We start from the raw sequence: 26544 nt of genomic DNA, 5'->3' as shown, positions 1-26544 counted from the left end.
CTTGATTAGTGAGGGTTACTTAACACATAGGAATGTGATGTCACTCACTTACGGCCCCTAACACACTAGAGGGAGCACTGGTTGTGCCTAATGGAGAGTCTACCTTGCACTATTCTAGCCTGGAATGGCGTAGGATTATAGAGCATGGTCAAATGTCTTTTAATAAGGGGAGCTTCCAGCTAGCATTTAGTAGTAGTCGTGTGTTTAGTAGTAGTCGCGTGTCTTTTAATATGGGTAGATTGAGAGGTCAACTATAGTGAATATTGACTCCTCCTCCACTGTTAGACTTTCCTAGAGCTCAAGACATATGATGATCGATGGACCTTAAATTTTGAAAAATGAGAGGCCACTTTCTAAGGTTGTCGTATTGCTTTTTTCGACAGACTTTTTCTTGGACATGTGACCCTTCCTTCCGCAATTGTAGCAAATGCCTTCAAATCTCTTCCCTCGAGTACTCCTATTGTCGTTCTTCTGAGCTCTCCAAGGAAGGTTTTGGGTTCCTCAGTGACTTCTTCCTTTGTCAATATTTTTGTATCTACATTGAGTGGGCGACTCACTGTTGCTCCGACTTTTACTTTTGTAGAGCACTTCTTCTTCACTCTTCAACATGATGCCTTCTTATTTGCTTAATCATCACTTCTTGATTGGCTAACAACTTTTTAAACTCTAGCAGTGATGGTTGAGTGGGTCATCCTTGTACAGCAATAACCAAGATTCTATATTTTGGTCACAACTTGTGTCTGATGACCCTATTCATTCAAGTTTTTCCAACGACAGACTTCAAATCTATTTCATTAATCTCCCAACTGATCAACTTGAACTTGTGTAAGTACTAAAAGTTTGTAATGTCAGGTTGTAAGATTGTTAACAACTTGCTTGATAAAAGTTATAACCACTCATCGTTCTTTTTTTAGAAAAGCATTATCAATGTGTCTCATGCTTCTTTCGGCATCTTGTCATCCTCAATGTGCTCCAACGTCTCTTCTTCATCTAGGATCTTCAAGGAAACCTCTTTTTAACTATTTGACTTTCCATTTTCTAATAAGGAATCACTACAACGGAAAGTAAGACTTAGATTACCCTATTGTTTAAATATCTCAAGTTAAGAACACTTATTTGAGATTTGAATCACTCCACCAGCAAAATTGATCATGTCAAGTTTGAATAATTCTAAACATGCAACCTAAACTATCTAGACTTACAAAGAAGCTTAGCCATTGACTAAAGGCACAATCCTTTTTTTACTACATTTTTCAAGTTTACTTTACAAAGATAACATACATGGCTTTATATAATCTCAAAAAATGAAAACCTTTGGTCTTCCCAGTAGCATTTTAACAATGATAACTTTCATACTTTATGACCATAATTAGTCATTATGTAAGTGTAACGTTAAATTAAATAAAAGTCTTAAAGTACATTAAAGAAACACTATAACTCTAGGTTACCATCCACCCAAAAGTTGTAACCATCCAAGAATAAATGAAGCTTGATTCTTCCTCTTAATGACATGAATTGCAACATCTTGTTATAATTTGAACAACATTATCTTCACATCTTCCTTGACGTTTCGCATGATTGATGTCTTAGTTTATATTATTTCTGCAAGGGGCCATTAGCTTCTGCCAACGACCTCTCAAAGATCTTGTTCTTGTAAATAGGACATCTTGCATGTTGCCCACATGTTATAGTGTTTGGTATTGAGTTTTTTGATTTCTCTGATGATTTGGAGATCACTCATGTTGTTGGCAGCATCTCACTAATCCAAACAAGCTAGCTTTGAACACAAAACTTGCCGAGTCTAAAATACAATACATATTTGGAGATTAAATTGCATCATGACTTGTTATATTAGCTATCTTACTTTCATAACAAATAAATTTATCTAAAATACGGAGGAAACTACCCCTAAATCTAAATTCGATAAATTATTGTAATGGAACAGAGAATTGAATCTTTTAATCTATTACTCGAGAATATAACACTTTATAATCAATTCAACACGAGATTGTGCAACAATAATATAATTAAATCGAGACATTATCGAAGTAGTTGCATGTTGAAATGATCCAATAATACAATAAAGTTAAGGAAACTCATATCATGGGTTTTATAATTATCATAATGTAATGTTTTGTCTTATTAAAGTAACATTAGATAATAATATATGGAAATTGGCCCTCACATTTGTTTGCTCATTGCTCAAATTTTTCTCAACCTTTTAAAAAAATAATTATTTAATAATAATAATAAATAAATAAATAAGTGATGCGTGGACTAAATTTAATAAATGAAAATGTGGTCGACACTCATATGGAACATTATCACATTATCTTTCTTATTGTTGTCTCAACCTCAAGCATTTCCTTTGCTTTTTTTATGGAATAATTATTAAATAAATTACTTAAAACAAATAATATCTAATATTTATGTGTTTTTTATTTATTTAATTTTTAGTTCAACACGGGGCGGGGCGGGAGGGGAGTTCGAATCTCATGCCTTTTACTTGATAGGAGCGTTTGTAGTTTATTTTGCTTCCTTAGACTCACCTAGTACCGAAGGAGAAGGGAAGGGTTCAGGGATTCCGAGTGACACGATTCATTTTTCCTTTTTTGTTCATTCTCGAGGGGGATAAATAGAGACAACTGATACAGTTCAAATATACAATTTTCGTGTTTTAGGTGATTAGAACAAAAGAAATCTTGGTCGGGAAGATTCTCGAGGGCATAATTTTAATGACTATTGATATATATTCCTTTATTTAATAAGTTAAACTTGTGTCACGACCCTATGAGTCAAGGGATAGTTTCTATGGTTCATAGGCTTTCCAAAAGGTAACAAAGGTGTGCAAAGGTTTCCTCTGCTCATAAGAAGATTGGCCCTCAAGTGTAAAGACAGAAGGGAGCTTGACTGTAAGACCCACTCATCGAGCAGGGACGAAAGTCAACCTTCGTGATCTGACAGTGCCGAGTGAAAGAACCGTCACTCAACGAATAAAAGTTACTCTAGAGATAACCGATTGATCTTTCCGTAGAGGGACGGATTAGATTAATAATATCTTAGTATAAATATATTGTGTTAGCAATTGAATGAGATAAGAAAGAAAGAAAGAAATTAGGAGAAGCAAAGGCAGCCATGCAATAAACGAAAGGAACCAATTTGGTGTGGGTCTTATCTGCCACGGCGACGCCTGATTGGAACCCATCTCCAAATCTCTCTTATATCAAACAATTCTCAACTCTCTGCTCTGTTCTTCTTTGTCATTTCTCAGTTTCTCTGCCCCAACTTCCCCGGAAATCATTTCTACCACTCCATTCCATTTCTCTCTCAAGGTGCTTCTATTTCTCCTTCTCCTTGTACTGTTCTAACTTCTGATTGCTTCTCTTTGTTCTTCATTTTGTGGTTTTCTGGGGTTTCTGCTCTGTTTCTTTGATGATTTCTGTTCTGATCGTTCATTTTGGGTTTTGGATTTATGGGTTTTTCTGGGTTTTGGATATTTGAACAAAATTTGTGTAAAACAACTGTTGTATTGCCATATTGTTGTTGGGATTTTGATAGTTTAGAAACTTGAAGAAGCCCTTTAAAATTTGAATTATAGGGCTTTGAAAGTTGGGTTCATAAGCATGTTTGAACGAAAATTTTGAATGTTTGTGGACTAAACTTATAATATGTTCATAAACCTCATTAGCTTAATGAAAGATAGCTTCAGATTCTGGTTCATGCTTTGACGTCCCCTGGGATCTTAAGCCCACAATTTAATGGCTATAAAGTATGAGGGGGAAACTAAGGGGAGATGAGAGATTAGTTGAGTAAAAGTAGCATCATGGTTGTTGACTGATCCTTGTGTTTGTTTATGTATTTAATCAACTCATCCTCTAAGAGTGTTGTTTTCTTTAAGAACATGTTGTAAGATGAAGTACTATGTAAGGGAAAACACTTCAACTTTTAAGAATATGTGAAAAAATTTAAGGTTTGAACTTGTAAGTTTCAAATATGTTTCTATACTTTCGATTTTGATTCTAATAAGTTAAAAAATTGGATTTGGATCTCGTGACATTTGAAGGGAGTGGATTGTGAGATCCCACATCGGTTGGGGAGGAGAACGAAGCATTCTTTATAAGGGTGTGGAAACCTCTTTCTAACAGACACGTTTTAAAAACTTTGAGGAGAAGCTCAAAGAGGACAATATCTGCTAGCGGTGGGCTTGGGCTGTTACAAATGGTATTTGAGCTAGACACTGGGCGGTGTGCGATGCTGGGCTCCCAAGGGGGGTGGATTGTGAGATTCTACATTGGTTGGAGAGGGGAACGAAACATTCCTTATAAGGGTGTGGAAACCTCTCCCTAGTAGATGCGTCCTAAAACCGTGAGGCTGACGGGAAGGAAACATTCCTTATAAGGGTGTGGAAATCTCTCCCTAGTAGATGCGTCCTAAAACCGTGAGGCTAACAGGAACGAAACATTTCTTATAAGGGTGTGGAAACCTCTCCCTAGTAGATGCGTCCTAAAATCGTGAGGCTGACGGTGATACGTAACGGGGCAAAGCAGACAATATCTATTAGCGGTGAATTTGGGCAGTTACATGAAAGATCTTGATAAGTTAGGACTAAAATCGAAAGTTTGGGATGCAATCGAAACAGTTGAATGTTCAAAGAATACTACAGATCTAATATACTCTTTCTATATTCTGTAGCTGAAAACTGACAGAATTTTGAGAAGGAAAAATGGATTATGTATATGCACCTGGAAAAAACCATCTGTTCGTCCCGGGGCCGGTCAACATACCGGAACCAGTTCTGCGGGCGATGAACCGAAACAATGAGGATTATCGTTCTCCTGCTATTCCTGCATTGACAAAAACTCTTCTTGAAGATGTGAAAAAGATTTTCAAATCTACTACTGGAACTCCATTTATGATTCCCACAACTGGTAACTTCCCTTCCCTCAAGTTTGAAGAACAAAAACAACGACAACAACAACGTCCTACGTTAATTTTTCATGTTTTTGTCTCAGGTACTGGTGCCTGGGAAAGTGCTCTTACAAACACACTGTCTCCTGGAGATAGGATTGTGTCCTTTCTGATTGGCCAGTTTAGTCTGCTCTGGATTGATCAGCAGCAGCGCCTTAACTTCAACGTTGATGTCGTGGAGAGCGAATGGGGCCAGGGTGCCAATCTTGATGTCCTGGAATCGAAGCTTGCTGAGGATGGTGGGCACACGATTAAGGCGATTTGTATTGTCCATAACGAGACAGCCACGGGCGTCACCAACGACTTGTCTAAAGTTCGGTTCCTACTTGGTAAGCAAAGAGGAACAAAGAAGGAGCGGAGCTACTGCTCCTCCCTGTCGCTCGGTTCATTTTATTTTTGAAAATCGTGCTTGTTTTCTTACCATTTCTTTACTATGGTTCCCGAAAATAAAGATAAGTTTTGAAAACGAACTCACAGATAAGTACAAGCATCCTGCACTTTTGCTGGTCGATGGAGTGTCGTCGATATGTGCACTTGATTTTCGGATGGATGAATGGGGAGTCGACGTTGCTTTAACCGGTTCCCAAAAGGCTCTTTCTCTCCCAACAGGAATTGGAATCATATGTGCCAGCCCGAAAGCGCTTGAGGCGTCCAAAACTTCGACATCGGTTAAGGTTTTCTTTGACTGGAAAGACTACCTCAAATTCTACAAACTAGGAACATATTGGCCATACACTCCTTCCATTCAGCTCTTGTATGGACTAAGGGCAGCTCTGGATCTTCTTTTCGAGGAAGGTATCGACAATGTGATTGCTCGACACAGCCGTCTCGGCAAAGCGACGAGGTAGCGTATCAGTGAATTACCTGAAACTTCATTGTGTTAGTTGTGTTCTGAAACTATTTTGTTGGTGAAATTGAAATGTAGGCTTGCTGTGGAGGCTTGGGGGTTGAAGAACTGTACACAAAAAGAGGAATGGTACAGTGATACTGTGACTGCTGTGCTTGTTCCTTCTTATATTGACAGTTCAGAAATTGTGAGAAGGGCATGGAAGAGATACAATTTGAGCTTGGGACTTGGACTGAACAAAGTTGCTGGCAAAGTCTTTAGAATTGGTCACCTTGGAAACCTTAATGAGGTAAATCATTGCTTTCTTACAAACATTGATGTCTCCTAAACGCTGCAACGAACAGATTCTCCCTGTACTAGCCTAAGCCCAACGCTAGTAGATATTGTCATCTTTGGGCTTTCCCTTTGGGGCTTCCCCTCAAGGTTTTTAAAACGTGTCTGTTAGTGAAAGGTTTCCATAACTTAGAATGTTTCGTTCTTCTCTCTAATCGATGTGGGATCTCACAATCCACTCCCCTTTGGGCCGAGCGTCGTCGCTGACACTTGTTCTCTTCTCTAATCGATATGGGACCCCCCAATTCACCCCCTTTCGAGGGTCCAACGTCCTTGCTGGCACACCACCCCATGTCCGCCCCCCTTTGGGGTTCAGTCTCTTCAGTGGCACATCCCCTAGTGTCTGGCTCTGATACCATTTGTAATGGCCCAAGCCCACCGCTAGCAAATATTGTCTTATTTGGGTTTTCCCTTTCGGAAGGCTTCCCTCAAGGTTTAGAAAATGTGTTTGCTAGAGAGAGGCTTTCACACCCTAGAATGTTTCGTTCTCCTCCCCAACTTATGTAGGATCTCACAATCCACTTCCTAATCGATGTAGGACCCCCCCAATCCACCCCATTTCGGGGCCAGTATTCTTGCTAGCACACCGCCTCATGTCCACCCTCCTTCGGGATTCAGTCTCCTCGGTAGCACATCTCTCGGTGTCTGGCTCTAATACCATTTGTAACATCCGAAGCCCACCACTAGCAGATATCTTTCCCTCAAGGTTTTTAAAACGCGTCTGCTAGAGAAAAGTTTCCACACCCTAGAATGTTTCGTTCTTCTCCCCAACCAAGGTGGGATCTCACACTCCCACTTTCTCAAATTTGGCAAACATGCTGCAAATCTTCTGTTTCTTGGCATGCTTTGTTCAAACATGGCCATGAATCGACCTAAAGAACGTCGAGCTTGTTTAGTAACACTCGTTTCTTATTTCTCGTCTCTAACTCGTAGAAATTTTGTTTGAGCAAGGAGGTTTAACCATTTTTCCATTGCTTTCTCATTGTGTATCAGCTGCAATTGTTGGGATGTCTTGCTGGTGTGGAAATGATACTGAAGGATGTAGGGTACCCTGTTAAGCTAGGGAGTGGAGTTGCTGCAGCTAGTGCATACCTGCAAAATAACATCCCTCTCATTCCTTCAAGGATTTAGTTTATCTGTCATGCCCATGTAATGTAATTAACTTCCATTTTCTTCATTTCCAATGCTCTCTATGCTCCGTAAAGAAACGCTACTTCTGTTATATATTTTGATATTTTTAAAAATATATTTAGATTCTCAAATTTCGAACACCGAAAGATTATTCCTACGATAATTCAAACCGTAAAATGTTGTTGCTTCATATTATAAGAAAATTTTCGACTCAGGCCCTCATTTAAACGCTAAGATCATATATTTTGGTGTCATGGTCTCTTAGTGTTACAGTCCAACTAGGGTTGTGAACCGTATTCAGGTCACCAACCCTACCCGTGAACATCTATATTTATATCCTAATGGAAATATTGAAAAGAATTGAAATACAATAAAATTTAGACATTGACCTCATGGGTAACCGTTCAAGCCCGTCACTAGCAAATATGGTCTGCTTTAGCTTGTTACATATTGTTGTCAATCTCAAGGTTTTAAAATTCGTCTAATAGGGATAGATTTCATAATCCACCCCTTGAGGCTAGCATCTTCACTGACACATCACCTAGTGTCTAGCTTTGATACCAATTGTAACCACCCAAGTCCACCGCTAGAAGATATTGTCTGCTTTGGCCCGTTATATATCCTCGTTGTCAATCTCACGGTTGTAAAACGCGTCTACTAAAAAAAAGTTTCCACACCCTTATTAGAATTGTATTGTTCTCCTCTCCAACTAATGTGGAATCTCACACCATGACACAATTATCAAGTGATTAACACTCCTCTATAAAAAAACATTAAGTAATAGAGTCAAACAAGCATGCACACATAGATATGTCACGTGAACATGTGAAACCTAAACCTAAAACATATCCTCTTTGTGCCAATATAAACATTTAATTCATTTTACTTAACTGTACCAATTCTCTGGTGGTACATAAGCGAGTCCCAAAAACTTCATCCAAACTAATGAAAATTGACGTCGAGACGAGCATGCTACAGCTTCTCATGATATCATATATATATATAACATAATTTTAAAAATTTGATTTGATTTTTAAAAACATTAATTAAAAATTACTAGATATTATAACTAAAAGCTAAAGAGATATTTAAAAAAATTATAATTTATGAACACAAATTTAACAAGTACTATAATTTAAGCCAAAGAAGATCAAAGCAAAGCATGTGGATTCCCCGATTTGTTTACTTTAAATTACACTTTTTAGTTGATGTCACCAATTTGGCGACGTGGGTCGATACAGAATCCAACATCCGAGCTCTCCAGCAGCTCAAACCCCAGCAGTAGATCCTGTGAGAGGTAGAAAAATGGGATTTTGGTAACCCAAATGCTGCAGCTGAATCTTCTTTGGAAGCTTTCCTGCTATGGGTTCGTGTTCTACTCTACCCTTTTGCCTTTCCTTCAACTCTCCACCGTTTTCAAGCAGCTGTAGCAGTAAGAACAAGTGTAGAAGAGCTTTCTTCCCTGTTTCTGCAATTTCTTATCAGAAATTTGTTCAATTCGCTTTGGATGAAACCAAACTTCATACCCATCTCTTCCCCTCGCCTTTACAGGTAATGGGTTTCTTCAATGGATTGTGTTCTTGCCTCTTTTGCTTTTGATTCAATTCAGCTTCTTTGCTCTGTTTTGCTTTGTAATGCTCCAAAACACTTTGGCTGTTCTTCTCCCCAGATTGGTACTTGTTTTCTCTCTGTATGCACTCTAATCTCTTTAGCCTTTCCCTTAAAGTTTTTAAAATGCATCTGTTCAGAAGAGATTTCCAACCGATGTAGGATCTCAAAATCCACTATCTTTGGAGGTCAACGTCCTCACTGGTATACCGCCCTGTGTCTACGGCTCACGCCTACTGGCTAGTAGATGTTGTCTTTTTGGACTTTCCTTCCCAAGTTTTTAAATTGCGTTTATTAAGGAGAGTTTTTCACACTCTTATAAGGAATGTTTCGTTCCCCTCTCCAACCGATGTGGGATCTCACAATCCACTCTCTTTAGGAGCTAACGTTTCTCGCTAGCACACCGTCCGGTGTCTGACTCTAATACCATTTGTAACGGCCTAAGCTCACTGCTAGTAGATATTGTCTTTTTGGGTTTTCACTTCTGGGTTTCTCTTTACGGTTTTTAAAACTTCTATGCTAGAGAGAGGTTTCCGTACCTTTATAAGGAAGACTTCATTCTCTTCTCCAACCGATGTGGGATCTCATAATTCGCTCTCCTTGGAGGTCCAACGTCCTCGTTGACACACCGCTCAGTGTCTGGCTCTGATACCATTTGTAACGACCCAAACCCACTATTAGTAGATATTTGTCCTCTTTGGGTTTTCCCTTCCGGGCTTCCTCTCAAGGTTTTTAAAACGCGTATGCGAGGGAGAGGTTCCCACACCCTTATAAGTAATGCTTCATTCCCTTCTCTAACCTATGTGAGATTTCACAATCCACACTCCCCTTAGGAGCCCAACGTCCTTACTAGCACACCGCCTGGTGTCTAGCTCTGATACTAGTTGTAACGGCCCAAGCCCACCACTAGCATATATTGTCCTCTTTGAACTTTCCGTTCCGGGCTTCCCCTCAAGGTTTTTAAAACGCGTCTGATAGGGAGAGGCTTTCACACCTTTACAAGAATTGATTCGTTCTCCTCTCCAACCGACGTAGGATCTCACATATAGTGTCTTGTTTACAATTCTAACTTCTTCTGCCCTGTTCTGAGTTCTTAAATGATGAGCTTTTTTTCAAGCCATTTTGTATCCAAGGTTTTTGTTGATTCTATGTAAAGAGGTTTGAACTTGTTGTGTTATAAACGTGTATCTATATCTTTGCTGTTAGGATCAGCATACTTGATATGATTCTGGTTGAAGTTCTTAAACCTCTTATCAACAAATGTTTTGAAATTGTATGAATTCAAACACGAATCATTGTTTCTGTCATCGTAACAATACAATTGTTCTTATCCTGCAGGAAAAGTATAATTCCATGATTTCAATGGACAAAAAAGTAAAGCTTGAAATGTTATCTTTCCAAGCTCCAAAGATCAGACTACTTCGCAGTTTAAATATTGAGAGTGAAACAATGCAGGTTTTGGTTTATATTTTGACCCTCTTTAAGTAAGAATCTTTGATGCCTTAGTTCATATTAGTTTTAAAAAATGGTAGAAAAGAAGAACCATCCCTTGAGAAAGCATTCCTTGGGGCTCTAAAGTATATGAATTTGCTAGTTACCCCAAGATAGTATTGTACTTTGATGATGATGAGAGGCTTGGTCTCATTCATGGACTTAAAATCCTTTGGTTATGGTTATGAGTGTGAGATCTCACATCGGTTGGAGAGGCGAACAAAACATTCTTTATAAGGGTGTGGAAACCTCTCCTTAGCAGACGCGTTTTAAAAACCTTGAGGGAAAGCTCGAAAGGGAAAGCCCAGATAGAACAATATCTGCTAGTAATGAGCTCAAGCTGTTACAAATGGTATTAGAGCCAGCAAGGAGGTTGAAAGGGGGGTGAATTGTGAGATCCCACATCGGTTGGAGAAGGGAACAAAACATTTTTTTATAAGGGTGTGGAAACCTCTCTTTAGGAGACGCGTTTTAAAAACCTTGAGGGAAAGCCTGAAAGGGAAAGCCCAAAAAGGACAATATATGCTAGCGGTGGACTTGGGCTGTTACAAATGGTATCAGTGTCAGACACCGGGTGATGTGCCAGCAAGGAGGTTGAACCCCAAAGGGGGATGAATTGTGAGATCCCACATCGGTTGGAGAGATGTGCCAGCAAGGAGGTTGAATCCCAAACGGGGATGGATTGTGAGATCCCACATTAGTTAGAGAGGGGAACAAAACATTCTTTACAAGAGTGTGGAAACCTCTCCCTAGCAGACGTATTTTAAAAACATTGAAGGGAAGTTCGAAAGGGAAAGCATGAGTAATATTTGCTAGCACCAGGTGATGTGTATTAGAGCCAAACACCAGGTGATGTGCCAGCAAGGAGGCTGAACCCCGAAGGGGGTGGATTGTGAGATCCCATATCAGTTGGAGAGGGAAACAAAACATTCTTTATAAGAATGTGGAAACCTCTCCTAGAAGACACGTTTAAAAAATCTTGAGGGAAAGGCCAAAGAGGACAATATATGCTAGCGGTGGGCTTGGGCTGTTACAAATGGTATCAAAGCCAGACACCAGGCGATGTGCTGGTGGATTGTGAGATCCCAAATCAGTTGGAGAGGGGAACAAAACATTCTTTATAAGGGTGTGGAAACCTCTCCCTAGCAGACGCGTTTTAAAAACCTTGAGGGGAAGCTCGAAAAGGAAAGTCCAAAGAAGACAATATCTGCTAGCGGTGGGCTTGAGCTATTACAACGAGACTATTGACCCATTGACCCAGTAGCTATTCTTATTTTCCTACTTTTTTTTCAGTGGTTTAGAAATGAAAACCTTAAACAGCTGAAATTCACTCCAAAACCTGTTTCATTTATGGTGCAGGTTTTAGATTTTGCTGCATTCCCAGAGACAGAATTTGATGTTCCCATATTTTGTGCAAATATCTTCACTGCTGCAAGTTCAAGTATAGTAGTACTGTAAGCTTCTTTCAACTTTGGAGCCTGATAGGAGATAGTAAACTTTTTTTAAGTTATCGACTCCTATATTCTCGGGGCTTGTTTTTTGTACGCTCTTGTATTCTTTCATTTTTTCTCGATAAAAGTTCGGTTTCTTACACGAACACACAAAAAAACTTTGATGACCAATCGATCTTGGTCTAAAGTACGTCACGAAACCACAAGAATTGCTGATTCGATTCTTATCTACCACCTGTATATGAGTACACAATTTTTCCGACACTCAATAGCCTTAGTAAGTGTGAGATCCTAGATCCCACATCGGTTGGAGAGGGGAACGAAACATTCTTTATAAGGGTGTGGAAACCTCCCATAGCAGACGAGTTTTAAAACCGTGAGGTTGACGGCGATACGTAACGGGCCAAGGAGGACAATATCTGCTAGTGGTGGGCTTGGGCCGTTACAAATGGTATCAGAGCCAGACACTAGACGGTGTGCTAACAAGGAGGCTGAGCCCCGAAGGGGGTGGACACGAGGCAGTGTGCTAGCAAGAACACTGGGCCCCGAATAGGGGTGGATTGTGAGATCCCATATCCCACATCGGTTGGAGAGGGGAACAAACCATTCTTTAAAAGGGTGTGGAAACCTCTCCCTAGCAAACGCGTTTTAAAACCGTGAGACTGATGACAATATGTAACGGGCTAAAGAGAACAATATTTGCTAGCGGTAGATTTGGGCTGTTACAGTAAGTTACGTAGACAAAAGAAAGTGAGCATCTTGTCTTTTGAATTAGTGAGCTTGCTCTACTTTTCGTTTTTAGGCACTTGTTAGAGACTTTAGAGAGACGCGAACGACAATTAAAATAACGAGAATCGATCGAATAAGTAACTTTTTTTAGAAATCTCAATCACATACCTGGAAAGAAAGTTGATATGGATTGACATAAGTTCGGCTCGTTTATGCATCGAGCCGGGGTCTTAAAGCATACGCCAATGGCTTCAGACGAATGCATCAAATCGTGCTCCGTAACGTTCTTGTTCTTGCTCGAACCTACACTAAATATAATGTTCTTTTTGTAGGGATCTCAACCCTTTGCATGATGTGATCAACCAAAGAGATTATAGGGAGAAGTACTATAAAAGCATATTGCATCTTGGAACCAAATATGCTGAGGTGAATGTTTATTTGTCAAGATATCGGTTGCGTTACGACCGCAGGCACACTCGACTCGTTTCGAGATATCAGGTGAACATTCTAAATTTGATGTGATTATTACTGAAAACAGACTTCCTGCAGCTCTTACCCTGGGGCGGAAAGCTTACGAGCGAGTCGTTGAAATTTTTCTCTCCCATTGTGATATGGAATAAGTCTTCCTCAACCGAGTCGACGTATGATATATTGTTTTCGGCATTCGTGGATTACTACAAGGTAGTTGAAATTAACTAAACCGCTGCTATGATAAACATCGACCCCCGGGGCGATCTCTAGCTTTGTTTTTTGAAGATTTACTGATGTTCCAATGTACTTCTAGGCATGGCTTGAGCTCGTGAACAATGCTGCGGAGGAAACGATCCCGTCTCGACTTATGGTTAACCGAGAAGCGCAACACAGATACCTGTCGTGGAGGGCAGAAAAGGTCTCTTCTTCTTTCCTTTTATGTTTACATAAATTTCTGACTTAGCTACTGAGATCGAGGGATATTACTAAAACTGTAAGAGCCCAAGTCCACCGCTAACAGATATTGTCTGCTTTGGCCCGTTACGTATAGCCGTCAGTCTCATGGTTTTTAAAACATGTCTGCTAGGAAGATGTTTTTACGCCCTTATAAAGACTGTTTCGTTCTCCTCTCCCATCGATGTGGGATATTACTAAAACTTAACTGGATAACAACGAGATCATTTATTTGCTAACTTTATTGATGCAACATTGGCAAAACAGGATCCGGGACACGGTCTTCTAAAAAAATTAATCGGGGAGACGCTTGCAAAGGTAACGAACATCGACGATATCTGTTAATGTTCTTGAATCGTTTCAGCTTTGTTTTCTCACTTCACATCTAACCATTAGGACTTGGTGAGAAATTTCCTGTTCAACGGTGTCGACGAGCTCGGAAGCAAAAGGTTTCTGGATTACTTTCCAGAGTACTACTGTGAGGATGGTACCGTGAACACGAAACGCAGTATGGCTGGAAAGTCGTACGAGCATCGACCTTGGGATAAAAGAGGTGAATTCATTGGAGACTTGACCAAAAGCTGATGTTATTAGTTCTCTACCATACAGAAGTGAATTGGTGTAGGTATTATGTAAGCTGTATATTAGACTGAGCTCAAAGTTTGGTGGTGTCTATCATCCTTGGCTCTCCATTGTGAGGCACAGTTTTTGAATTTTGTGTCAAAATCTGAGTTTTGTCATTAAATTTCTATGTAACATTTAGAGAACTCAAAGTCTGATAGAGATAGGGACGGATCAGGGTGAGCACACCCATCTATGGGGTCTGTAACAGCTCAAGGTTACCGCTAGCTGATATTGTCTTCTTTGGGTTTTTCCTTTCAGCCTCCCCTAAGAGGATTTTAAAATGCATTTACCAGGAAGAGGTGAGAATGTTTGCTGAAACACCCCGCCTAAATGGTGTGTGAAAGTTCTCTGTTTATAATCAAATAAATTACAAGGATATGAAAATAGTAATGAATGGGAGGATATAAGAAGATATTTGCCTTTAATAAAATATCAAATATAATATATATGGGAAAATATAATTTAGTACTAAATATTAACACCTCCTGCAAGCTAAGCGTCCGACTTGAACAAACGTGAAGCTTGGATCTAAAAAATTTTAAGAGAGGTTGAGAAACACTTTTCGTGAAGATGTCAACAATCTGGTTTGGAGGAGGGGTAGATAAACACTTTCTTGTCCATCGAAAACTATAGAGGGATTGTCGCTCAGCGGCGATGTTGCCTTGGCTTCGGCGCGAATATGTGTAACCCAAAAAGTATAAGGGGAAACCTAGAGCAAAGGACAAAAACAATGTTGAAGCCGGAAGATTCGCCACATTTCGCGAATGAGCCAATTTTGGCGAGATTCCAAAGGTAAATCTCTGCATAAGGTCGATAGGTTTCTCGAGATTCTGTATATTTTTATGGGGACGCTCATGAGGATTTTGAGGTTGTATGTATAAAGTACGGCGAAGGGTGATTTGGAGGTCAAAAAGGTGGAGTCGAAGAGTAATCAATTGGCTCCGAAGGCAAATATCCACTAGCAGCTACTGTCTTCTTTGGGCTTTTCCTTTCAACATTCCCTAAGAGGACTGTCCTCCTCCATCGATGTATGATCTCACTGTTTCAATGCTTTCTGAAAAGCTCTACGAAAAATGAAAAATTGGCTTAGGTTGTTTTGATGGTATTAGCACAAAAGAAAAATAACCCATCGACGTGTTTGTAATCGTTATGTACGGAATAGTTCAATTGTTAAAGGAATTAGTGTGACAAACGTTTGAATCTTCATCTTGTATCGTTCCGTGTCGGTAGCAAAAGGATCGAGTCCTTTGAAATTGATACCATTTTTTTTTTTGAAAGTTTAGAGACTTTTTGAAACACGGTCTAACAATTTCATTTATAAGAGAATTTTTTAACTACTAATTTTTTTTTAATGATATTAACTACAATTTTGAAAGTTAAAATATATTTTTTAAATATTGTTTTACAAGAGTGTTATTGTTACTTTTGGAAGTTAGACAAATAATTTTTATGAGATATTACCGACATTTCTTACAAGGGTGTGGAAACCTCTCCCTAACAGATGTATTTTAAAATCGTGAGTTTGACGGCGATACATAACGGACAGTGGACAATGTTTGCTAGCCGGTGGACTTGAGTTGTTACAAATGGTATTAGAACCTGACACCGAATGGTGTACTAGCGAGGACGCTGACCTATAAGGAAAGTGAATTGTGAGATCACACATCGGTTGGAAAGAAGAACGAATAATTCCTTCAAAGAGTGTGGAAACTTCTCTCTAATAGACACGTTTTAAAATCGTGAGGTTGACGGTGATACGTAACATATTAAATCGGACAATATAGATGAATTAGGAAGAAATAATTACCTCTGTTAAAAGTAAATTTACAGTGCGAGGTAAATTTTGGAATAACAAATAAAAACACTGCCCCGAACACGCTGCTCTGGTTTTCATTCGGAGAAAAGAACAATGGCGTCTTCGTCTTCTTCTTCTTCAGCTCTCTCAAGAATATCTAATCTCAGTAGACATTTTCACCCATCAGATTCGAAAAGCAGCGATAATCCACAGGTCAGAATCATCAAAACAATCTCTTGAAACCACTTTTTCCAGCTTTTTTGCTTATTATCTCATCAATGTTGAAGGCTGCCATTGACGCTCCATTTCGAGGCCTAATTAAGATATCCACCGAAGTTTCTGCTGCCATGTCGCGCGGGCATCCTGTTGTTGCCCTCGAATCAACCATCATCTCTCATGGTGACTCTGATTTTCTTTTGCCATTTCAATTGTTTGATTGCAGTGGCTTTTGGTTTTTCGTTGAAGTATTTGAAACCCTAGAACCTCTTTTGTCCAAACCTAAGAAGCACAAACACTTTAATTTAATTACCGTGTCCTGGATAATCTGGTACTCATTGGACACGAATGGGACATTTGTTGAACATGTATCAAACGCTTGTTAAGTATACTAAATAGACACATATATGACAAAAATAATAAATTTTGAGAGCAAAATAGGCCGAACTAATTATTTAAGCATATAAATGCTTGAACTCATTGACTTTGGATTTACTTTTTTGTATGAAAATGATATAATTTAAGAAGTGTATATCTTAATGAACGAATTCTTACTCTGTCTATATGCTAGATTTCAAGAAAATAATGTGCCGTCTTCCATTTCGTGTTGTATCCCTGTTTTGGATATTATTTCATGATCACCTAGCTTTGGTTCTCTGTTGAGTTGAATCCTGTAGAAAATTGGACAAAAGAGGGAGTAATGTGGACATAAAGAAACGAAATGAAGTGACTAATTGAACACTAATACTGTGTATGATTCTCAGATGACGAATTATTGCATTTGAAAATCATTGGTTTTACTCCAGAAGTTTAGAACACATAGTGGGTTATTACAAAAGTGAATGTTCAGTCTTGGTGATGTAGGTTGTAGGATCTAGTAGTCTTCTTAGTTTGAAAGCAGGAAAACTAGTGAAGGTTGACTGTTATTGGATATTAAAAAACTAATGAACATAAGTTTTTCATTTTTTTAGCATTCACTCGGAAAAATATGTTTTTTCATTGTGAAGTAGGTGACATCTTTCTGTTGTTTTGTCTCTTTGTATGTAGGTATGCCATATCCGCAAAATCTGGAAACTGCGAAGGAAGTAGAAGCAATAGTGAGGAAGAATGGAGCGGTTCCTGCAACTGTAGCAATTTTAGATGGCACACCATGCGTAGGTGTTTATTAACTACTCGATCTCTATACCTGTCGATCCTTCCTGTGCTAATGATAGTCACATTGTATACAATTTATGCAAATTTCTAATCATAATCAAAGGAACCTTTCTCTTGGAGGATTGAACCATCTTTATCTTTTGATCTATAGTCCATTTGGATTGAAGAGCTTGAATTAGCGTTGACCTCTTGATTTAATCTGTACATGAAATGATCCTCTAGCTCATGTTCTAATACATCACCATATGGTGTAACTAATACTTTGAATGGTTATCGATACTCTATTGCTATCCATGTGTCAGGTGCTATGAACTTTTTTCTAATTGTTGCTTCCTAAACTGTTGGAATTTGTGAAGTATGAGAGCTTTAAGCTATATTCTCATGCATCCATTTCACCTTCTGTGTGCAGAGTTAAATTTTCCTGTTGTTTTCTATCTTATGGATTCATCTTTGCAATTATGACACTCTTTTAAAGGAGCTTTAAAGCCGTTATTTTTTGAAATTTTTTTTCTTGGTGTGAGATCCCACATCGGTTGGGGAGGAGAACGAAACATTCTTTAAGGGTGTGGAAACTTTTCCCTAGCAGACGCATTTTAAGAACCTTGAGGGAAAACCCAAAGAGGACAGTATTTGCTAGCAATGGGCTTGAGCCATTACACTTAGAATGTGGTATTGTGACAATTTTCATTGTGGAAGTTGCAAGGGATAAAATTGTTTTTGAGAACAAAGCCTTTGAATGGGCTTGAGCCATTACACTTAGAATGTGGTATTGTGACAATTTTCATTGTGGAAGTTGCAAGGGATAAAATTGTTTTTGAGAACAAAGCCTTTGAATGCATTAAATCGGAACAAAGACCATTTACAACATCTGTCAGTGTCGTTACAAGAATCTTTGAAATATGCTTCTTGAGGTAGATGGCAAGTGGGCATACGATTAGCTTTTCCTTTTGCAACCCTTTTCTACCTTGGTATAAGTTTCATTTTAGCGTTTCTTATTCAATGCTTGTACTAATTTCACTTCCTTAGTAAAAGTACTCATTCAGAACTAAAACCTTCAAAACTCTTCTTTCCTTTTTTTTCTTTTTGTTTTGTCCCCCCTCCCCCCCCCCCCCCCCCCCCCCCAACTGATTATCTCTTTGGTACTCTTTTCACTTTTAGATTTCTAATTCTGTGGGGCTCTATGTATGCAGGCCTGAACGAGGAAGAATTGGAGAGGTTAAGCATTCTGGGAAACCGAGTTCGAAAGACGGCTAGGAGGGACATAGCACAAGTTGTGAGTATTAGTTTAGCTATTATGTTTTTTTGTTGATTCATCCTGAGTGGTATTAATTCCACCTTGTATGTACAGCAGAGTAACTCATGGTTTAGGATACAATCTAAACATTATTTAATTTTCAAACATTTTTTAGTTCTTGAAGTACCTTTCTTTTGTTATTGATCATCAATATTCTTATTAGAAATGTAAAGAAACACCAGATCCAAAATTTCTTCTGGTTGTATGTTACTGGTTTTACTTTCAGAAATTATCCAAGGCTTGAACTGAAATTGTATATTTGAATAGTTGCCATAAAAATATCGATCTCGGTAGTTGTATGATATAATAATTCTTTCCTTTTCTTTTCTCCATTATTTTTAACTATACGAGCGTGGATCTGTTATGAACTATGTGGTACTGTTTTTTGAGTTGTGTCGTTTCTACGTGGATAATTATTTCCTATCTTGTGACGACTTATAAGGTTGCTAGTAAAGGAAATGGTGCTACTACTGTTTCTGCAACAATGTTCTTTGCTTCTAGGGTGAGCACATCGTTCGTTCTATTCAGTAACATACTTCTCAATTGTTCAATTTTCGAACCTTTTCACTCGTTCTGTTCATGGAAATTTATTATAGGTTGGCATCCCTGTGTTTGTGACTGGGGGCATAGGAGGAGTCCATAGACATGGTGAAAAAAGTAAGATACTTATGTATGGACGAACAACAACAAACCCATGATTAACTTTTTCCATCTTATTTACTTGTTTTCGACTGCTTTTTGCAGCGATGGATATATCTTCTGATCTCACTGAGCTAGGAAGAACACCTGTAGCAGTCATCTCAGCTGGCGTAAAATCGATATTAGATATCCCCAGGACTCTTGAATATTTGGTATAGTCATATTTCCCTCCCTTCAACCTTATTACACATCGTGCAGCTTTCTTTTTAATTCACCGTCCCGAAAATGTTATTAACAGGAAACTCAGGGAGTGTGTGTTGCAGCTTATAGAACAGACGAATTTCCTGCATTTTTTACTGAAACCAGCGGCTGCAAGGTATTGAATGCAAAACTTCTTCATGCCTCTAGATCTCTACACATTTCTGAAGACTAGGTAGTTTACCGTGTATAGATGGTATCGTATTCCAGGTATACCTTCTTCATGCCTCTAGATCTCTACACATTTCTGAAGACTAGGTAGTTTACCGTGTATAGATGGTATCGTATTCCAGGTATACCGTCACTAATATACGATCGTATAACTGAAGATCATCGTAAATTTATAGGGTATAGATTTTCGCCAGTTGGTGGGCTAGATTTTGTTTGTTTGTTTGTTTGTTTCGTTTATGATGTACAAAATGCAGGCACCTTGCCGTGTTGATACCCCAGAAGATGCTGCAAAGCTTATTGGCAAGTCACTAGAGAACCCTCAACCTTTCTTGATTTAAAGCATTGAATAACAGACTTCTAAATGGGCAATCTAACGTGATATGCTGTTGTGACTTTTTTGATTGTGTTCATCTGCAGATGCCAACTTGAATCTTGGGCTCGGAAGTGGAATTCTGATATCTGTTCCAATTCCAAAAGAGCATTCAGCTTCTGGAAGCTTAATTGAGAATGCAATACAAAGCGCTCTTCAAGAAGCTCGGTAATTAACCGACAACTCAGTTTATTTCGAACTTATCTGTAATTATGTTGTGTTATATATTGAGCGTATAGCGGTATAAACTGGAGGCGAAGATTTGAACCTTCAACTAGGCAATCGTTGAGCTATGTTGAGACTCATCAGTTTGTATATACAAATTACAGGGAGAAGAATATTGTGGGAAATGCTGAAACGCCTTTCTTACTTAAAAGGGTGAATGAACTCACTCAAGGAGCCTCGCTCGCTTCGAGTATCCTTCAATTTACTGCTATGCGAACATTTTTATCACAGTAAATATGCATATGTTCTGGCTGAGTTAGGTTGACAATGATGTTTTTACGACGACGAAGAAGCGAAACAAGTAATTTATTTTGTTTTACGTTTTTTAAAGTTCTATTCGGACATGGATTGTTGTTTTGTTTCATGATATTCTTTAACTTTCCCAAGATATTGCACTTGTAAAGAACAATGCTCTTGTGGGTGCTAGGATTGCTGGTGCCCTTGCCAAACTCAGAGTGCAATAGGAGGAAGGTACATTTCAAATTCTTTTAGTTTTGGATCACAATTACAGCATTGTTTTCTTTAATATGATTTTCTTGGATGGGATTTTCTTGGATGGGATGAACATCACATCAGTGAATTTCTTCAACACCCTTTGTTGAAAGTTAGCTGGGTGTATCGCCCAAAGTTTTTAAAACGTGTCTTCTAAGGGAGAGGTTTCCACACCCTTATAAAGAATGTTTCGTTCTCCCCAACCGATGTGGGATCTCACAATCCACTCCCCTTTGGGGTCCAGCATCCTCACTGTCACTTGTTCTCTTCTCCAGTTGGTGTGGGACCCCCCAATCCACCTCCCTTCGGGACCAGCGTCCTTGCTGGCACACCGCCTCGTGTCCATCACTCTTTGGGTCTCATCTTCCTCTTTGGCACATCGGCCGATGTCTAGTTCTGATACCATGGCTAGCAAATATTGTCTTTTTTGGGCTTCCCCTCGAAGTTCTTAAAACGCGTATGCTAAGGAGAGGTTTTCCCACCCTTATAAAAAATGTTTCGTTCTCCTCCCCCAACCGACGTGGGATGTCACACTGGGTGATTTTATTGGCTCGTTATTTCTTATTGAAAGAACATAGATCAATACAAAAAAGGATCTGATCTTCTTCTAAGTGTTCTTTTAAATATTCAGGGAAGCTTTGCTTACTTGAACGCTAGCTTTGAAAGGCATGAAAGTTCAGATTGCTGTTCAATGAGTCTTATCTGATTTAGAAATTCCTTACATTTTTGCTCTTAGAGAAGGTAAAGCCAGATTTGGATTGTATCAAATTTGTTGGATTTTGAAATTTAAGTTGCATTCAACATGGAAATGCCAGAAATGACCTGAATATGATTTAAAGTTTGATTTGATTTGGTATGTCATATGAATTGATTCAGCGAATACTTTGAACAATATTTCCTTGTTTGGTATTTAGAGAATTACGTTAAAGATCGATAATAAACTCATTTCATTTTTGTTAAATTAATTAATAATCGATACGATTAATAATCGCAACTATTTTTATGATTTATAAATATATTATCGAGGATGAAATGGTTATTACTCCAACTTATAAAACAAAATGGAGCTCAAACGAAATAAATAAATAAAGTTTAATATCAAAGTAAAAAAAAAAGTAATAGATTATAAGTTTGGAGCACAAACTTTAAAAAATTGTCTGAATACATCACTTTAAAAATGTAAATTTTCAATTGTATATACTTTTCATAAGGAGCGCACCCATAAAAATCATATCAACCTATATAGTTTAAGTTGGATTATGAATTTATTTGGGTTCGGGTCGAATTCATATAAAAGAAAAAAAAAATTACAAATTGAATTGAATCAACCCAAATTGATTAATTACTTGGGGTCTAAAAAATTTACCGTCCAAATAATTGGGGTCTAAAAATATGTCACAATTCGACACAATCCAACCCACGAACACCCTTACATTTTATACATATTCAATATTTTATATATTAATTAATCTAATAAATGTAAATTGAAATTTTATGTCTAATGAAACATTAAACTTTTACTTGTGTCTAGTAGATCCGTAAATTTTAAAAAGTATTAAATACACCACCTACTAGACATAAAATTACAATTTTAGGGATCTATTAAACACAAAATTAAAACTTCATCCATCTATTAGACACAAAATTGAAAGTTTAAAGATCACTTTTGAAAGCTCGGAGATCCATTTAACACAAAATTGAAAGTTTAAAGATCTATTACACACTTTTGAAAGCTCGAAAATCCATTTAACACAAAATTAAACTTTCAAAGACTTAAATATTCTTACAAAATTTTGATCGAAAGTTCGCTAATCACAAAATTTAGAGATCGATTGAAAGCACGTAATCACAAAAATGGATGCAAGTTGGAAGAACAAAAAGAAACAAAAGATAATAAAGGAAGTGGGGGATCCTTTTTGAGAATGGGGTATGAGAGTGAAGAAGTAGGGATGAATGTAGTATCTAATTTTGGAAGATAGGTGAACCACCATGTCCTTTTGTCTTAATAGAAGGGGAAGATAATACAAAGTGTATGGTCATTGCCATTTCAAAACAAAACAAAACCAAACAAATTTGGGGTTTTGGAAGCACATTGGTGTTCAACTTTCTTGCATTTACCCCATCACTTAGCCCCACTAGGAAACAACCTCCAACAATGGGTACCCTTTTGTCTTTGTTATGGCATGTTTGGATTTATCCTTCTTTTGGGAATATATTAAAACCCTAACCTTGATTCCTTTTCCACCAAAGATCAAGACAAAAATGTAAGAAACACTTTAACTAGACATGCACGTGAAAATAATGATTCACCGAAGTCGTTACTATATGGGGTTGATGATCAGGGTTTTATCTGTATTCAACTAGTTATCTAATACTTTTTCTCTTAGAAGCAAAGATCGATTGATAGTTAAGTTGTTGGTGACATGTCTAAAGATGTGAGAACTCACGTTAGTTAGATGAGGGAATGAAACATTTTTTATAACGGTGAAAACCTCTCTCCCTAGTATAATTGTTTTCAAGTATTGGTGGGTCTCTTTGTATGTGTTGTCTAGAAAGAGGACTCAATGATTATTTGTTCACCGGAATCAAAAGTCAAAATTTTGGTAGATAGGGATCCCGTAAAAACTTCTTTCGAGGAATGGGCCAGACTGGGTCAAAGCAGACAATATTTACCTGCAGTGGGTTTGGGCTATTACAAATGATATCAAAGATGGTCACCAGGCAGTGTGCCAACGAGGATACTGGCCCCTAAGGGGGGTAGCGTGTAAGATCCCACATCGGTTAGAGAGGACAACGAAACATTCCTTATAAGGGTGAAAATCTCTCCCTAGCAAACATGTTTTAAAATCGTGGGGCTAACGGCAGTATGTAGCGAGCCAAAGCATCTACTAACGGTGGGCTTAGACTGTTACAAATGGTATCAGAGCCAATCACTTGTGCCAATGAAGACGCTGGCCTCTAGGGAGTGGATTATGAGGGATGGAGAGGGGAACGGAACATTCTTTATAATGTTGAAAATCTCTTCCTAACAAACGCGTTTTAAAACTGTGAGGCTGACGACGATACGTAATAAGTTAAAGCGAATAAAAAGAGAAGGCAAACGTACGCAATAATGAACTCTAAACTTACCAAGAACTCGAACCGACTGATTAGCTGGTAAAGATTCACTTTTGTAAGGATCCAAGACAGATGAAACCAATCATTGAGTTCAAACCTACCATAATAGAGCTAACCCTTTTTCAGGCAAAGGTGAAAACAGAGGCAAGTGGTTTTTTCCACCCCTTTTGAGCCCGAGCGAGAAGAGAAAAACAGAAGGCTGAGCTTCTCAGAAATTCCATATTCCCCACTTTAGAGTAAAAGACAAGACATTAATGACGACAAAACCATCATACCACCACGCTTTGTCGACAACGTAGTCATCTAACGGAGGCCTGAGAGAGAGAGAGAAAGAACTGAATTGATGATGGAAACAGAGGAAACCCACCCATACTCACTTCAAGTACCGACACTTTGGATTTTGGCTTTTCCCCCTAAATTTCATTTGGGGTTCCGATTCTTACAAAACCCAGTAACCCGTTCTTGCTTCTTCCTCTGTTCTTCTTCTGCTTCTTTCTTTTTGTTCTGTTTCCTCTGTTCTTCTTCTGCTTCTTTCTTTTTGTTCTGTTTCCTCTGTTGTTCCACAACGTTGGTTCTGTTCTGTTCTGTTCTGTTCTTGTACAATGATTCAAGACGAAGGCATATCCACCATAACTTCCACCCCTCTCCAATTCTTCACAATGATGCCTCTTTCACCTAAATTGGGTTCTCCGTATCTATGGCTTAGAGAGCTCAAATCTGAGGAGAGGGGTTTGTATCTAATCCATTTGTTGCTTACTTGTGCAAACCATGTGGCTGTTGGTAGCCTTGACAGTGCTAATCTTGCCCTTGATCACATATCACATCTTGCTTCTGCTGATGGTGATACAATGCAGCGCATTGCGGCGTACTTCGCCGAGGCTCTTGCGGATCGAATCCTCAAGACATGGCCTGGTCTTTACAAGGCCTTTAACTCCACTAAGATACCAATGGTTTCAGAGGAGATTCTTGTTAAGAAACTGTTCTTTGAAATGTTTCCTTTTCTCAAGGTGGCTTTTGTGCTTACTAATCAAGCTATTGTTGAAGCCATGGAGGGGGAAAAGATGATTCATATAATTGATCTTAATGGGAATGAAACTGCTCAGTGGCTTGCACTTATGCAAGTATTGAGTGCTAGGCCTGAAGGGCCTCCCCATTTGAGAATCACTGGGGTTCATCCACAGAAGGAGATTCTGGATCAAATGGCTCCTAGGTTGACAGAAGTAGCAGAACAATTGGATATCCCGTTTCAATTCAATTCCGTTATCAGCCGACTCGAGGATCTCGATATCGAAAAGCTTCGTGTAAAAACCGGGGAGGCTCTGGCTATCAATTCAGTTCTTCAGTTGCACACCCTTTTGGGCTCTGATGAAGTCTTGCAGAAACCATCATCATCTGCCAAGAGTGCCAATGTAGTTCAATACTCGAGATACTCGTTGAGCGAGTTACTCGACAAGGATTTGGTTAACGGAAGCAGTCCGAGTCCTGACTCGGTTTCTTCATCAGCTCTATCTCAAGCTAATGCAACAAAGATCAATAGATTTTTGGATGGATTGTGGAGCTTGACGCCTAAGGTGATGGTTGTGACAGAACAAGATTGTAACCATAATGGTTCAACTCTTATGGAGAGATTACTAGAGGCACTCCACACCTATGCAGCTATTTTTGATTGTTTGGAGTCTAACATGTCAAGAACATCCCAGGAGAGATTGAAGTTGGAAAAGATGCTATTTGGGGAAGAGATTAAGAACATCATAGCTTGTGAGGGAATAGAGAGGAAGGAACGACATGAAAAACACGACAAATGGTGTCAACGATTCGATATCGCCGGGTTCAGGCATGTGTCTTTGAGTTATTATGGCATGCTGCAGGCACAGAGCCTGTTGCAGGGCTATGGTTGTGACGGTTATAGGATGAAGGAAGAAAACGGTTGTGTGATGATTTGTTGGCAAGATCGTCCATTGTTCACAGTATCAGCTTGGAGGTGCTGTAATAGAATGAATATAGAAACTGCTTTCTCATTATAGGCCAAAGAATTCTTTTCATTTCTATTAGATTAGCATACGGGAATGATCACGAAATCGTCTTCTTACCCGAAAAATCCCTGAGGCCTCCATCTTTGTTCAAACTATAATATCATCACATTTGTTTTACTCCCAAGTTCATACAGCTCCGCAGTCAGTAACTAATCTTTCTATAAATCTTCTATTCTATTCTACCTACAATCTTCAGGTATTCACAATCCCGAGATCGACTCGATAAAAAGGTGGCATCAGTATTTGTAAATCAGTAGAGCCTGTTCAATCAGGAACCAATTTCCAAGTTCCAAACCGACTTCTAAGTTATAGTGTTAATGCTGGCCAGCCTAATACCATTCCCCTGAATTCATGTGGTTATTTATAACTGCAATCATATACTGTCATCGCTACCTAAAACAATGAATTGGCTAATCCGAACTTAGCACTAATGATTATTTGATGGCAAAAAAACACACCGGAAAGACAACATCCTAAAAAACTCTTGAGTTCATGATGGTTGATGATTAAATTTTGAAAACATAGTAAAGACAAGCCATATTAAAAATGCCGTTAGCAATGGAATGAATTGGCTAAAGTTTAATGCGTGTTGAAGTACCTGCAGTAAATGGAAGACTTCAATAGAAAGCAGTGATGAGATCCATCTCTTCCTCATTTTCTCCTTCTCCGTGTG

The 26544-nt window shown here is 38.6% G+C and overlaps 3 protein-coding genes and 1 pseudogene across 4 annotated transcripts; all 4 read left to right on the top strand.

Annotated features, from left to right (window-relative positions):
- Positions 1 to 3161: 3161 nt before the first annotated feature.
- LOC111780582 (serine--glyoxylate aminotransferase) lies at positions 3162 to 7394 on the top strand. The gene is made up of 6 exons (XM_023661016.2): positions 3162 to 3332; positions 4693 to 4928; positions 5013 to 5297; positions 5446 to 5812; positions 5894 to 6104; positions 7142 to 7394. Exons 2-6 carry the CDS (start codon positions 4724 to 4726, stop codon positions 7277 to 7279), a joined length of 1206 nt encoding a protein of 401 aa, XP_023516784.1. The 5' UTR covers positions 3162 to 3332; positions 4693 to 4723; the 3' UTR covers positions 7280 to 7394.
- A 1071-nt stretch (positions 7395 to 8465) lies between these two features.
- Positions 8466 to 14426, top strand: HY2 (phytochromobilin:ferredoxin oxidoreductase, chloroplast / phytochromobilin synthase (HY2)). The gene is made up of 8 exons (XM_023659817.2): positions 8466 to 8830; positions 10226 to 10342; positions 11738 to 11832; positions 12891 to 12984; positions 13108 to 13239; positions 13343 to 13447; positions 13750 to 13800; positions 13879 to 14426. Exons 1-8 carry the CDS (start codon positions 8642 to 8644, stop codon positions 14065 to 14067), a joined length of 972 nt encoding a protein of 323 aa, XP_023515585.2. The 5' UTR covers positions 8466 to 8641; the 3' UTR covers positions 14068 to 14426.
- A 1529-nt stretch (positions 14427 to 15955) lies between these two features.
- LOC111779605 (indigoidine synthase A family protein) lies at positions 15956 to 21601 on the top strand. 2 transcript variants are annotated; one of them, XM_023659682.2, is made up of 13 exons: positions 15956 to 16114; positions 16189 to 16300; positions 17165 to 17275; positions 18463 to 18545; positions 19009 to 19068; positions 19163 to 19223; positions 19311 to 19417; positions 19504 to 19581; positions 19889 to 19934; positions 20052 to 20172; positions 20334 to 20419; positions 20617 to 20700; positions 21353 to 21601. In XM_023659682.2, the coding sequence occupies exons 1-12, from the start codon at positions 16016 to 16018 to the stop codon at positions 20691 to 20693; spliced, it is 1041 nt and encodes a 346-aa protein (XP_023515450.2). In that variant the 5' UTR covers positions 15956 to 16015; the 3' UTR covers positions 20694 to 20700; positions 21353 to 21601. The 2 variants fall into 2 exon arrangements, with proteins under 2 accessions (XP_023515450.2, XP_023515451.2); XM_023659683.2 differs by having other exon boundaries at positions 20997 to 21413.
- Positions 21602 to 23911: 2310 nt separating this feature from the next.
- Positions 23912 to 25988, top strand: LOC111779668 (scarecrow-like protein 3 pseudogene; annotated as a pseudogene).
- The last annotated feature ends 556 nt before the right edge of the window (positions 25989 to 26544 follow it).

The sequence above is a fragment of the Cucurbita pepo genome, chromosome 18 (genome assembly GCF_057944985.1).
Source record: "Cucurbita pepo subsp. pepo isolate OVF chromosome 18, ASM5794498v1, whole genome shotgun sequence".
Classification (NCBI taxonomy): domain Eukaryota; kingdom Viridiplantae; phylum Streptophyta; class Magnoliopsida; order Cucurbitales; family Cucurbitaceae; genus Cucurbita; species Cucurbita pepo.
This window is presented reverse-complemented; position numbering and strand designations above follow the sequence as displayed.

Coding starts and splice junctions, on each gene's coding strand:
- LOC111780582 (XM_023661016.2), top strand. CDS start 4,724: ATGGATTATGTATATGCACCTGGAAAAAACCATCTGTTCGTCCCGGGG. Junction 4,929..5,012: donor ATTTATGATTCCCACAACTG/GTAACTTCCCTT, acceptor TTTTTGTCTCAG/GTACTGGTGCCTGGGAAAGT. Junction 6,105..7,141: donor ACCTTGGAAACCTTAATGAG/GTAAATCATTGC, acceptor ATTGTGTATCAG/CTGCAATTGTTGGGATGTCT.
- HY2 (XM_023659817.2), top strand. CDS start 8,642: ATGGGTTCGTGTTCTACTCTACCCTTTTGCCTTTCCTTCAACTCTCCA. Junction 11,833..12,890: donor AGTTCAAGTATAGTAGTACT/GTAAGCTTCTTT, acceptor TTCTTTTTGTAG/GGATCTCAACCCTTTGCATG. Junction 13,801..13,878: donor TCGGGGAGACGCTTGCAAAG/GTAACGAACATC, acceptor TCTAACCATTAG/GACTTGGTGAGAAATTTCCT.
- LOC111779605 (XM_023659682.2), top strand. CDS start 16,016: ATGGCGTCTTCGTCTTCTTCTTCTTCAGCTCTCTCAAGAATATCTAAT. Junction 19,418..19,503: donor CCAGGACTCTTGAATATTTG/GTATAGTCATAT, acceptor TGTTATTAACAG/GAAACTCAGGGAGTGTGTGT. Junction 19,935..20,051: donor AGATGCTGCAAAGCTTATTG/GCAAGTCACTAG, acceptor GTTCATCTGCAG/ATGCCAACTTGAATCTTGGG.